Below are 14862 nucleotides of genomic sequence, written 5' to 3' on the forward strand. Positions count from 1 at the left end.
ATGAACATCAAAGTAGACAGGTCTATAGGATCAATGCATTACCACATTCAAGTCTAGACAAAGGCCATTCTCTTTTTGGAAGTACATCTGTATACAAGTAATCTGATAAAATCTGTTGAACAAAAATTTGGTATCGATCAGGATCAACATGAGAAACTCTTTTAACATTCAATTATATATATGTTATATAGGTTCTTCATGTTGCCAACATTGGAGATTCTGGATTCATTTTGATAAGAAATGGCACTGTTTTCAGAAAATCCACTCCAATGGTTTATGGTTTCAACTTCCCTTTGCAGATTGAGAGGGGAGAAGATCCTTCAAAGTACATCGAGGTAATAATTTCTTTCTTCCCCTTTCAACTACCATCAACCATGAATCCTAAATCCTAATCCATTGGTTTCATCTTCTTGACTTGTAGACCTACAAAATTGGCTTGTGTGAAAGCGATGTTATTGTGATTGCAACCGATGGCCTATTCGACAATCTATATAACCAAGAAATAGTAGCCATTGTGTCAAAATATCTGCAAGCAAGTCTGAAGCCAAGGGTCAGATCCTAACAATTAATGAACTTACAAAAATAAGAAACTTTTCGTGTTCAACTTTTCATATATTTACGATGATATATGCTTTTTGATATTTTCAGGAGATTGCAGAATACCTGGCGACGAGGGCACAGGAAGTAGGGAGATCAGCATCGGCCAGGAGTCCATTTGCAGATGCAACTCTTGTATCTGGATATCCTACGTTCACAGGAGCCAAAAAATCGACGGGGGCTGGCCATGGATCGATCAGCTAGGGAGAGGTGAAGCTTGCTCTCCCACGGACAACAGCTGGATCGAAAGAGAGGAGCTCGATGTCAGCAAGATCGGGAGAGGAACTCGGTGTTGGCTTGGAGTGCATCTAGAATCCCAAGCAATGTCCACATGAGATCCATTGACTATGAGTCTCAAATTGGCTTTTTGAACTCCTCCTAAAGCTCTTAACCCTAACCACTTTTCTAGGTAACTCATCTATTATGGCTAAACTACTATGATGCATCTCGGGTGACAATTGACCTAACCACTTTACTCTCTTAATCTTAGACACCTTGTCTTTGGTTGTTTTTTCCTTGTCTTTAACCTTGGATGATTTATCCTTGGTTTTCTTCTCCTTGCCATAGTTATATGCAACTCTTGTATATATCTTTTCTTTGACGTTGGAGATTTCTCCCTTGCCATTAGCACATGCAATCAATACATGTGTCCTTTCTTTGGCCTTAGGGGATGATGATGGGTATTCTAAACCCGATCTATCACTTTTGAATTTTTGACTACCCAAAATCTTATCAAGTCCTTTAGATCTAACAATGAATCTATCTAGGAATTTTTCTATCCTATCAAACTTTTCCCTTGAGGCTTGATTTTTCAATTCTAGGTTTCTAACCCTAAATTGGCTTGTCTTACATGGACATTCTTAGACCTACTCACCTTCCTAGACATGTACCTCTCCTTCGGGATTAATGCCTAGATTTTCCACTAACTTTCTCTCCTTAGGTAAAGTGGATTATTTTTGTTAGGTCTAACTTTTAAATTTGATTTCCTAGGGTTATCAACTATGTTAACCCTATTCCTATCATTATATCTAAAACTATAATTATGCATGGGCAAATAAACAACATTATTTCTAACATGCATAGAGGAATTTAAATTTGAATTAAACTTCAAATTAGGGTTTATCTTCCCCTTTATTTTTGGAGCTCCCTCATGACACGAGCGTCCACATGGCTTGTTTCTCCTCCATTATTTCAATTTCTCCATCTTCATGAGCTCTCCCCTCCTTAGGCATTTTGTGTGGTAGTTATGGTTGTAAATGAACCAAGCATTCGTGAATAAGTTTGGTGTTCGGCTTGATAAGAGCTTGTTTATGTTCGTTCAATATACATAAAATTAATTAAATAAATAAGCTTGAATAGTTCGTTAAACTAAACAAACAAGCTTAAACACATATGTGTTCAGCTCGTTAACATTCGTGAACAACGTTCGTGAACAATGTTCATGAACAACATTCATGAACAATATTCACGAACCATATTCATTAATAAAACTCTTTTTAATATGCTAAATAAGCAATAAAATAAAATAAAATAAATAAATTTAAATTATCAAGTTCAATAATCAATCAAACAACTAAAAGTTTCAAACAATCAAATAAGCTTCAATTGAGATCTTGATAACATCTAAATGAATTAAGCTCGAATCAAGCTCAAGCCAAGCTTGAACCAAGCTCAAGCCAAGCTTGGATTAAGAGCTTGATAACATCTAAATGAACCAAGCTCAAGCCAAGCTTCAAACAAACTCAAGCTCATAAAAAATAAACCAAGCCAAGCTTGAACACTCATTTCAAAAGCTTGGTTCATTTTATGCTCGGCTCGGCTCGGCTCGGCTCGACTCAGCTCGACTCGGCTTGGTTACCTTATCAAACAAGATTGAACACCCCAAAGCTCAGCTCAGCTCAGCTTGTTTACAGCCCTAGTGGTAGTGTCCCCGCTCACCACATATGAAGCACACTATGTGCATCTTCTCATTCTTCTTCCTACAACTCAAATTAGATTCTAAATGAATTGAATTGAGTTTAGAAGTTACATCTTTTTCCTTTTTGAGTGAAGGACATCTACTCTTGTAGTGACATATTTTACCACACTCAAAACACTTGATGTGGTTCTTCCCACTCGTCTCGATAGAGGCAGTTGAGAGTTGCGCTTCTAAGACTTCTTGTTCTCTTGTCTTAGACTCTTCTTCCTCCCTTTAAGATGTGGACGATTCCACTTCTTTCCTCGAAGATGTGGATGATTCCACTTCTTCCTCCTCTTTGGATGTTGGGTACGTTTCAATATCTGATTGGTCTTTCTCCTCCTCTTGGACTGATAAACTCTACTCCTTGAGCTCCTCCACTTATTGGATTTGTGTAGGGTTTTTTTGAAGAGCAATCACTTTGCTCCATAGCTTATGAGCACACTTGTACTCACCTACACAAGATAACACATTAGGTTGTAATAAATTTATCAAAATTTTTATTACATCCATGTTTACCTTCGATTATTCCCTTTGCTTCTTGGTCTAATACCGTTGTTGGAGATGCTTTCCCTTCTTATCCATTGAAGCTTCAAAAGTTTCCTCCAACGCTATCCAATGGTTCAATTCATTTTGGAACCATGTTTTTAAGCGCTTCCTCCAATACTCGAAATCTCTTTGCTCATATAGAGATGGAATTTGGATGTCCCATCCTAGTGCTCCTTCTGACTCCATTGCGATACCACTTTTTGGTATCGAACGATTTTAAAGAATTATCATTTTCTTCCTCTAGCGCTTGCTCCTTTCGGTAGTTAGTCTTTCAAAAGAATTCCTCGCTCTAATACCAATTATTTGAACCTTGATCATCGACTAGAGGGGGGGGGGGGTGAATAGACGATCACCCACTTCATTCACTTCTTGAGTATTTGTTAGTACACAACGAAAATACAGAACTAATATGAATACAAAAACTAAATACTAAAATCATGAAAGAAAATAATCAAACCGTTTATACGTTGATTTAACATGGTTTGGAGATGATGTTCCTACTTCACGACGTGTTTGTGAGGTGGACGATCCCTTAATTCGTAGGTGGATTAGTCTCAGAACTCTGGCTAGCTCAAGCCTCCTTCTTGATGAAGAAACTATTGGTGCAGGAAACACTAGATGATCAAACCTAAGTTTTGATTATGGCAAAGAGTTCAAAGTTAAGATGTTTTGTTATTCTAACAAGTTTAACTGAGTGTGCAGGAAAGTTCTAAGGATCTTAGGTAAAATGAAGGTCCTAGTTGAGGCTAGGCAAAAGGTGGAAAAGTCTTAGCTACTGTTAGACAACGAAGTCCTGGTCCGAGAGACTGGGCAAAGTCTTAGCGGGTCAATGATGTTTGGGTGCAATCCTAGGGTCGAAGATGGTAGATGAAAGTCATGGGGGTCGTGGACACTAGGCAGAAGACTGGACGGGTTGGGAATCATACGTCCAGCGGAAAGTACTGATGTCTCAGACACTGAACAAAAGTCTAAACGATATGGAGGACCTGTCTGGCAAAAGATAATCTCTCTTAAGAGAAGTAGGTGAGGATACTTTCCTCAAAGAGGAAACAGTAGGCATCAGTCCAACCTAGAGTTTCAGTAAAACTCAAAGTCATGACCAGATAGTCTAGAGACTATCAAAAGACCTTACTTATTTATTATTCTAACCCTATTTGACAGGAATACTAACATTTTATAGGTTAAGATTTTTACCTTGTTCGGTCGACCGACAGTTCGAATTAGTCGACCGAACTCTAGAGATCAGATTGGCTCATGATGAAGTTTTGACCAAGGGATCGGTTGATCGAACATCCGGTTCAGTCTACCAAACAATGGATAAACAGTGGGTTGATAGGACAAGATAAGCCGGGGAGCATCGAAGGTTCGGTTGACCGAACGGCTAGATCGGTTAAACAAATGAAGACTTTTATCTGAAGTGGCAACATCTGGACAGGAAGCAGGGCCGATTCAGAAGGATCAGTTGACCAATCAGGGAGGATCGGTCAATTGATCAATGTCAAGTCAAACAGTGATCTCGAGATTAGTGGATTAGATCAGGTTCAACTTGGCTATAAAAAGAGGGTTCGACCAACTACTTCAAATATCAACTCTCGTAATCTCTCTCTTACGCTCTACTCCAAGGACAAGTCTACTAAGCCGTAACGCTGCTCCGATGACCGAAAGCTCGCAACTCCAACTCTCTAAGTTGTCGGTATAATTTTCATTTATAGTACTTAATCTATAATTCCATTGTAATTGTACTTGTCTGTGTAATTCTCCTTATTATTAGTGAATTGCTCATCGAAAGTGATTGTTGATCGTGAGCCTTAGAGTAAGAGTCATTACAGGCTCCGAACCAAGTAAAACCAACAGTGTTAGTATTGTTCTTTCATTTCCGCTATGTTTGTTCTGTGTTTTCCGAAAACATGAAAAAGCCACGAACGCTATTCACCCCCCCCTCTAGTGCTTTCAATCCTACAATTGGTATCAGAGCGTGGTCGCTTTGAATTCGTGAAACCACCGTTTGAGCAAAAAAGTTTTTATGCTTTTTCACTATTGAAAATATTCTTATGCATTTTTTCGATTTTGCATTTTGAGATTTTCAGAGTCGATCAAAATCGCTGTTATCACCCCTTCCGATCAGATTTTTTTTTTGCAATCGAGTTCTTTTTTATTCTCAAAGTTGGTACAACACCACTCGAGTTCTTTAGTTTTCTTTTTATCATGCACTACTAATCCAAGACTAAGTCTTGGAACATTCGTCACTGTTTTTGTGTGTATGAGAATTTCTTCTAATGGCCCACCAAGAAGTCTACAACACTGCTCGTCCACCTCTTTTTTTTGGTAAGGACTTCGATTACTAGAAAAGCCGGATGGAGTACCACTTGAAGACGTAAGTTGAAATGTGGACAATCATCCAAAAGGGATTTGTACTACCACTCGACGAAACTGGAAAAATGGTGACATGCAACAACTGGTATCTGCACCTAATGAAGAAAATCAAGGATGACGCTAAAGCTACTAAGACCCTATAGTGTAGACTAACCAAAGAGAAACTGAACCGAGTTGGTTCGTTCACAAGTGTAAAGGATTTGTGGGAAAAACTGATCAAGTTGCACGAGGGGACCTCCGATGTAGAAGTAAGTAAACGCGACCTTATTTTAAATAAATTGTATAATATTAAAATGCAGGATGGTGAATCGGTGAGCCAATTACATGCTCAGATCTAAGATATGCTCGATGACCTCCACACAATCAGACAAAAAATGTAGAATCGTGACATAATAAGGTACACATTAAACGTATTTCCAAGGAATACCTCGTGGGCATCGATAGTAAATACTTACAAAGTATCTAACGATCTTTCCTTAATTAGATTAGATGAGCTATTTTTTGAATTCAAATTGCATAAACAAACTAATGCACTGTCAGTTGAGAAAGGTATTGCTTTAGTTGCAAGTACAAGTAGAACAAGGAAACCAAAAACCAAGCACCGAATCGAACCCGATCACGAATTAGATTTTGAAAATGATGAGGAGTTCACCTCCAAACTAGTCAACTTAGTTTGGAAAATGCTAAAGAAGAAGAGGATGATCAAATCAAAGGGCAACCAAATGTGTACGAATCAAACTACGAAGCCTAAGTCTAAAGTAACCTGCTATGGGTGCAATAAGAAAGGATACTACAAGTTGGAGTGTTCAAACATGAAGCAAGGAAGAAGGAAGGCATTGAAGGCAACGTGGTCTGAGTCATTGAAAGAGTCAGACGAAGAACAAACTCAACCAAGTTTATTGACACTACCAGTACAAGTTCACATTGTTGAGACTGAATTTAAAGTTGAGTCTGAGCAAAGCAACGAATCCGAATCCGGCTCAGAACACAATTCCACTGTAAGTTCTTCAATAGTTAGATTACAGAACTTAATTTCTTATCTATCTAGAAAACTAGTCAAATCTAAAATCTAGGTCAAGTCACTTCAAAAAGAGGTAACAACCCTTAAGAAAGTGACTAACCTAAGTCCCTTGACTTAACCTGTTCATTCTAGAATTTCAACTCAAGTCCAACAACTTGAGAAAGAAAATTTCAATTTGAAAAGTCAAGTCATGGAACTCAAAGACACATTGGAATTGTTCACTTTAGGTTCCAAGAATCTTAATCTGATCCTTAGAAAACAAAGAGCTGTATATAATCGATCCGAACTTGGATATAAGACTAAACAAAAATTTAGATCTTATCTATCTCTAGTTAATCGAACCAATAGAAAAGTAGTCTAAGGCTCTAAGCATAGGTCCCTAAGTATAACTTGATTAATCAAGCTGGACTTCATCAATATTGGATCCTCAAGGATCAAATCAATTACCTTGATAGACCTTATTGAGGTTATGATATAGGGAAGCTAATAAAAAGACCATTTTTATTATTAAATAAAATTTCATGATGTTTGATTTACTGCTTTCTTTATTTATGCTTAGATTATGATACATAAGAACTTAGGCTTGATCGATATTTGATTGGTTAGACCAAGGATTATGAGAAAGAAAGTTAAATGTTCAATTTCTTTAAAAGACTTTCTCTAGAAGTGGATGTTGCTCCAATACCTAAGAAGGTCTCGTACCTCGCCACAGCTTGGAAGTCGATTAGCAAAATGGATATTTAATCGACTAACTGTCAAACCTAAGTCTAACTCAAATATAAATCAATCCATAGAATTCAATTTAAATTAAAGATAAAAAATTAACCAATTCATAAAATCTATAAGATTCCTATTTAAAAATCTAGAAAAGGGTAAGATGGATTTATGTTTAAATTAAGAATTATTTTAATCAAACCCAAATTAAATCAAACTTAATCAAATTCAAATCAAACCCAAATTAAATCAAACTTAAACAAACTCAATTCAAAGTTAATCAAACCTAAATTAAACATAAATTAGTTCAAAACTTAAATAAATTTCAAAACCTAAATTAATTTCAAAAACTCAAAACTCAATTTCAAAACTTAATTAATTACAAAACTTAAATTAATTTCAAAACTTAATTAATTACAAAACTTAAATTAATTTCAAAACTTAATTTCAAAGATAAATTAATTTTAAAAACTAAATTAAATTTAAATTTTAATTTTCAAATGTTAATAATTTTTCAAATCTAATTAATACTTTTCAAACTTAAATTAATTTCAAAATCTAATTAATTTCAAAATCTTAATTAATTATAAAATATTAATTAATTTCAAAAACTTAATTAATTTTAAAACTTAAATTAATTTACATATATTTAATTAATTTTTTTAACTTTAAAATTAATTTTCAAAACTTAATAATTTTTCAAAATTCTAATTATATTTTCAAAGTTAGTAATTTTTCAATTACTTTTTCAAAATCCTAATTAATTTCCAAATTTTTAATGTTGGTGCAATTCCCCTATGTTAAGGTTGACTAGGTTGATTAAACTTGAATTAGCTCAAGCTTGAGTCATAATGTGTGTGTTTTGATATTTGACAATATATGAAGATTGTTTTGATAATGTATGGATATTACAGGAGCAATCGTCCGTTTGGGGAGATTGGTCAAGGTTGACCAGATACTTGACTGGAAAAGTCCTAACTGAAGATTAGGCAAGGATAAGTCTAACAGAAAGGTTGGCAAAAGAGGGATATCCAAGTGGGTCAATGTTGACCGGACACTTGGTGTTGAAAGTCCTGGTGAGTGAAACCAGGCAGAAGGAAAATCCTAATGAGTGAAGCTAGGTAAAAGCCCTGGTAAGTGAAGTCAGGCAGAAAGAAAGCCCTGGTGAGTGAAACCAGGCAGTGAGAAAATCCTAGTGAGTGAAGCTAGGCAGATGAAAATCCTAGTGAGTGAAACGAGGTGAAAGCCCAAGTGAGTGAAGCTAGGCAGTAAGAATGTCCTGGTGAGTGAAGCCAGACAATGGAAATCCAGGTGGGTCAAGGATGACCGGACATCTGGTGATTGGAAGTCCAAGTAGGTCAAAGGATCGACTAGATACTTGACACAAGGAGAAAAGTCTAAGTGGGTCAAGGGATTGAACGAACACTTGGTGAAGAAGTCCCATCAGGTCAAGGTTGATCGGATGTTAGGCAAGGAGGAGTCTCAACATGTCAAGGTTGACTAGATGTTGAGTTTAGGAACCTTAGACTTGAGTTAGACAAGTTAGGGTTGGTCAATTGATCAAGTGATCGATTGAACCAGAGCCCAATTGATCAGCCGATCAATAGGGAGACCTTCTCGTGAGCACAGAAAGGTTCCCAATCGATCAGCAGATCGATTGAGCCACACCAATCGATCAGTTGATCAATTAGGGCTGGATTTCTCGCAGGAATACGAGGAAGATTGAATCGATCGGTCAATCGATTCAGGGCTTTTTCTAGTGAGAGCACAGAGACGCTCTAAATCGATTGGTCGATCGATTCAAACCTCCCCAATCGATTGGTCAATTGATTGGGATATGACCGTTGCACAGGATATAAGTTTTAGATGGTTAGGATCGTTGGGATCTGGCGTGGAAATTGATTGGGAGGAATCTTAATCGATTGGGAGCTCTAGATCGTGGAATATAAAGATGACAACGAGTTCAAATGAGGCAGCGCTAACACTAAGATCTCTCTCGATTCTTCTCGATCGAGCTCACGAGTCTTCCGCCAATTCTTGGAGTATCTTAGGGACAAGTGTTGTTGCACTTCCAAGAGTCAAGAGACATCTACAAGCTACACGAGATCGAACAAGAGAGGTTATTCATTGTATTGTTTACTTTTACTTCTTGTTTCAAGTTGTATGCTTGTGTGAATTTGTACGAGGTTTCTCCACCTCTGGTAGTTACCGAGAATGAGTGTTTTTTATAGTGGATAGTGCTTGTGTGTGTGGATTCTTAGATTAGTCACCTCTTCTTAAGGTAGATACCAAGTAAATCTTGATGTTAGTGTTGTGAGCTTGTTGTGAAATTTTCCACTGTAACATCATCATCTACAAAGCAAGGGAATGAGCATGACGAGCTATTCACCCCTAACTCCCGAAGTGATCCAACATTTAAAACTTAATATTTTTCAAACTTAAATTAATCTTAAAATCTTAATTAATCTTTAAATCTTAATTAATATTTATCAAATTAAATTAATTATAAAATCTTAATAAGTTTTAGAATTTTAAATCTAATTATTTTTTGAAACTTAATTTATATTTTTAATTAATTTCTCAACTTAATTTGTTATTAATAAATAAAAGTTTTGATTAACTTAACTTCATCTCATACAAACTAATAAATTTAACATATTTGATAACTTAGAAAGGGTGAGATAGAAAATTAGAAAAATAGATAATTATTTTAAATATGTTTTAAAAAAATTGTTCTAACTCTAGGGATGATAATGAGGCCATTAATTTTACCTAATTTTAAAGTTAATTGTCCCCTCAAATTTAAACAATTTATTTAAATTTCTTTTAAGACATTAATTAAGGAAGAGAGAAAAAGGAGGTTAAAATTTAAGTATTTTTAGCATTTGCAAAAGCTAAGTATTTTTTTAAAAAAATTCAAGTCATTTTTTTTTTAAAAAAAGGCTAAGTTTTGCAAAAATTTAAGTATTTTTTTTTCATAAAGCTAAGTATCTTTTCTAAATATAACTAAAGTAGGTGTCGGTCTGACCTAGAGTTTCGATGAAACTCAAAGTCAGGACCAAACAGTTTAGAGACTGTCAAAATAACTTGCTTGCCTATTATTCTATCTTTGTTTTACTGGAAGACTAACATTTTATAGATTAAGGTTTTTACCTTGTTCGGTCAACCGAACGTCAGGATCAGTCGACCAAACCCCAGAGATCAAATTAGCTCACGATGAAGTTTTGACCAAGGGATAGGTCGACTGAACATTCAATTCAGTCAACCGAACAGTGGATAAACAGCGGGTTGATCAAACCAGATAAGACATGGAGCATAGAAGGTTCGGTTGATCGAACAGTTGGATCAGTAGATCGAACAAATACTTTTATCTGAAGCAGCAACATCTGGACGAGAATCAGGGACGATTCAGAAGGATCGGTCAACCGATCAATGTTGAGTCAAACAGTGATCCCAAGATCAGTGGATAAGATCAAGTTCTACTTGGCTATAAAAAGAGGGTTCGACTAGCTGCTTCGAATATCAACTCTCGCAATCTCTCTCTTGTGCGCTGCTCTAAAGACAAGTCTACAAAGTTGTAACGATGCTTTGACGACCGAAAGTTTGCAACTCCAACTCTCTAAGTCGTCGGTATAATTTTCATTTATAGTACTTAATCTATAATTCCATTGTACTTGTACTTGTCTTTGTAATTCTCTGTATTATTAGTGAATTGTCCATCGAAAGCAATCTTTGATTGCGGGCCTTGAAGTATGAGTCATCACAGACTCCAAACTAAGTAAAACTAATAGTGTTAGTATTGGTTTGTGTTTTTTGGGCCTTTGTTCTTTCATTTCCATTGCGTTTGTTCTGTGTTTTCTGAAAATGTGAAAAAGTCATGAGTGTTATTCACCTCCCTCTAGCATTTTTGATCCTACAGAAACCTTGCCATAATCTCTTAATCACACACAAGGATCATATTGAAAGCTTTGGAGACTCTAATGAGCTTTAACCAAGTCTATTTTCGTTACCTAAGTCAGTCATTCCAAGCTCCATTATATAGAGCTCGGGAGGAAACACTCAAGTCATGTTTTCGCCACCAGTCGACTGTCATACTTACCAGTTGACTGATTTATGTGGAATTATATCGTTACAACCTAACAACTTGATTCTAGTCAACTGCTCTAACATAAATCAGTCGACTGAACCACATGGGTTGAGTGAACAGAAGCATTCTGCTCGCTCCCAATCAACTGGTCCAGTCAACTGGTAAAATTACCAGTCAACTAGTAACCCTAGAACCATAAGCCCCGAAATTCCATTCTAATTTTACTGGTTCTCAACCACCAGTCGACTAGGACATATACCAGTCTACTGGTAAACCCTAACTCAGAATTTTATTTCTGAGTATAATCACTCATGCACTCGTCTTCGCCCGCATAACCTTGACCTTGCCTTCTAACCTCCTCCATCAGCCTTGCGCCCCTCAGATGCTTCTCCATTCTTCATGCCTTGTCTTCAAGAGTTTCCTTCAGCCTTGTCCTTATTGTTGGGTCTTCCTTTGCCAATACAGATTTGACCTTGCCTTCTAGCTTTCTCCATCAGCCTTGCGTCTCTCAGATACTTTCTCATCCTTCACACTTTTCCTTCAAGAGATTCCTTCAGCCTTGTCCTTGTTGTCGGGTCTTTCTTTGCAAATACAGCCTTGACCTTACTTTCTAGATTTCTCCATCAGCCTTGCGTCCCTCAGATACTTCCTCATCCTTCACACTTTTCCTTCAAGAGATTCCTTCAGCCTTGTCCTTGTTGTCGGGTCTTCTTTTACCAAATCACACTTAGACTTACATAACCAAGTCTCAAGCTTAAACTTACACCGCCAAAATTCCCATGCTTAGACTTCACCTTTGCCAAGATTATACGTGGAGTTTTCTTTGCACCTGTCATCTACACACTCAATAACACATATCAAATATAGATACAAATCCCAACTTAAACTCTTTGTCTAAATATCAAAATCTAAGGATACACTAATTGATCCAACAAATTATTCATTTATTTAGTGGGACTAGGCATTTTGATAATAGAATGTCCTAGTGACATTTGGTGAACACTTAGGGAGCATTTTTCAAGGGCGTTTTCTAGATTTTCTAAAGGAGTATATATATAAGTACTGATTTTTCTGGCATGATCTTGGATTCTGTAGGTAAATAAAATCTGGATAACACTCTAATGGAGTATGATGAAAGCACTTAGTGAGTAGGTACAAGTATACAAGTGTGCTTTAGATTTCTGTAAGTTTACTTGTGTATCTATGTAAACTTATAAGTATCTATGGTCTAAATAAGGTTTGTAATTGTCTACGGTTTCTACATATTTCAATACAAGTTTTTTTATGAAGAACTAAGTCATTCTACTAGGTCAGAGAAAGCTCTTCCTTGTTGTTTTTATTTCCGAAAAACTTAATCTTATAAAATTTACTCAGTACTTATCTAAGTGGCCTTTATGTGAATAGCAACTATATAAAGGAATGAATAAAATCTGGACTAGATAAGTTTTGCGTAGGCTAAGTAAGAAAGACAATCAACTGAAAAATTTGAAGATAGTCGGAGCAATGGTTCAACTATCAGATTCTTTACAGGTGAGGATCGCTAGAAGTAAACATATTATGTATTAAGTAGAAAAATGAGATATCCTCTTTTGATCTAGTCTCTTAAAATATAAACCCAGAAAATACCGAAAAATAACTCTAAATCAACTCAACCAACTTCTATAAATTCCCAAACTCATCTAGATTCAATAATTAACCAACAACAAAGATTGATTTTGGTAAAAACACTAAAAAATTCTAATAGAGCCCTCAAAAATATAAAAAATATTAGTATCAATCCTAAATTGAATCGAACCGAATTAAGAAAAAAATTTATTATTTCATCACAGAGTTTAATGACACTAAAAAAATTATTTTTTTAAAAAAATTACATTACGAAATTCATAATCATCTCCTAAATTTATCTATATTTTTATTTTTACTTTTGAAACTTTAAAATTTTTAAAAATACAAAAAGAAAATTAATAAAAAAATTAAATAATAAAATTAACAATGGTCTCCTAATTTTATTTCACTTTTACTTATTTTCTTGTAGTTAGATATTAAATAAAAAAAATATTAAAGATTTTTAAAATTTTTATTAACCTTTTTTGTATTTTAAATTTTTTTAGTAAAGTCCAAATTTAAAAATAAAAATATGAAGAAATTTAAGAGAGTTTAATGACATTTTTTTATGAAATAATTAAATTTTGATTTTTATTTTCTTGACTCACTTCAGTTTGATTTGATTTAATAATTTTTTTTACTTTAATTTATGATTGAAATAGCAGGAAGAATGAAGTGTGCTTTTAATAAAAAAAAAACTCGATACGTCCTTTTTTTTTGTTTTTTGAAAAATCTATAAAATTGAATGCGTACTTTGAAAATATATTGAAACTTAGGGGATATTTAAAAACAACTATTAAACTTTAGAGAGGCACTTCGAAGTCATCTACGCATCTTATTGTACACATGCTATTATACCGTTTTATGAGTTCGCGCAGTTAATCTATATGTATATTTATTCTAATAAATTTTGAAATTAATTTTTAATAAATATTAAAAATCTTATTAGGTGTCTAATCTCTTCATACAAAGGAATGTTGAATTAGAATAAAATATCTCATGATTTATCTTGAAATCGATCATACTAGACATTAACAAAATCATCCTGTGCTCCAACAACATATGCCGTTATATCAAATGTATCACTTAAGGTTTTATATTTACAAAAAGAAAACGAATTTACTAAAGACACTCTATTCCCAAAATATTCTTATAATTTTCTGTATATTTGTAAAACTTTTAAAATATTTTGATGATATTTTAGTGATCAAAATCAACAAGTAGGGGGCACAGATAGAATATTATTTTAAATTTTTAATCACCAAAAGACCTCAAATGCATTTCTTTCACATTCTTTTTGAAAATTTGAAAACTAAAGACCATTAACATATGAATGTATTTGGCTTGGCCCTTCTTAATATATTAAAGTTAGTCATGTGTTTGCCTCTTCTAATATATTATAAATAAAATTATAATTAATAATAAAAATATTTAGAGGAACAATAAAAGAATTAAAACTGAATTATAAATTGCATGATATTTTAAAAGTCAATTTATTTATAAATGTTGATATTATAGATTTATTTGATAGATCAATTAAACAAACATCAGAATTAATCGATTGAAGAAAATAAAATTGTTGAATACTCAAAGGGCCAAACTATAGGACTGTCCGCATGGTATAACTCCTTGCGCCATCTGGTGCTCCTACTCAGTCAGATCCCGTAGTCTTTACTTCTCCTTCCCTTTCAGCGTCTCAATCGAGGAGAGAGGAGGAGGAGGAGATGTTCAAGTTTTTGAAGGGAGTGGTGGGCGGATCTGGGACGGGCATCAAGGATCTTCCCTACAACATCGGTGAGCCCTACCCCTCCTCCTGGGGCTCATGGACTCACTCTCGCGGCACTTCCAAGGTTCCGTATTTAATTTTGTCGACTCTGCTCTTCGAATTCCTATCTTGATGCCATTTAGCTGCTCTTGCTGATTATTTACCTTCGTAGTTTAATTGGGAACTGTTTGGTT

At 34.9% G+C, this 14862-nt stretch overlaps 1 protein-coding gene across 2 annotated transcripts in view; it reads left to right on the plus strand.

Annotated features, from left to right (window-relative positions):
* The first annotated feature begins 14509 nt into the window (after nucleotides 1-14509).
* LOC122031175 (probable inactive serine/threonine-protein kinase scy1) overlaps nucleotides 14510-14862 on the plus strand; it is a 58175-nt gene continuing 57822 nt past the window's right edge. The window contains exon 1 of one of the 2 annotated variants that reach the window (XM_042590311.1): nucleotides 14510-14753. In XM_042590311.1, the coding sequence (XP_042446245.1) occupies nucleotides 14628-14753 (126 nt within the window). In that variant the 5' untranslated portion in view covers nucleotides 14510-14627. The remainder of the gene's footprint in view (nucleotides 14754-14862) is intronic. The other variant, XM_042590312.1, reaches the window with a different exon arrangement.

This window comes from Zingiber officinale, chromosome 11A (genome assembly GCF_018446385.1).
Source record: "Zingiber officinale cultivar Zhangliang chromosome 11A, Zo_v1.1, whole genome shotgun sequence".
Taxonomy (NCBI): Eukaryota; Viridiplantae; Streptophyta; class Magnoliopsida; order Zingiberales; family Zingiberaceae; genus Zingiber; species Zingiber officinale.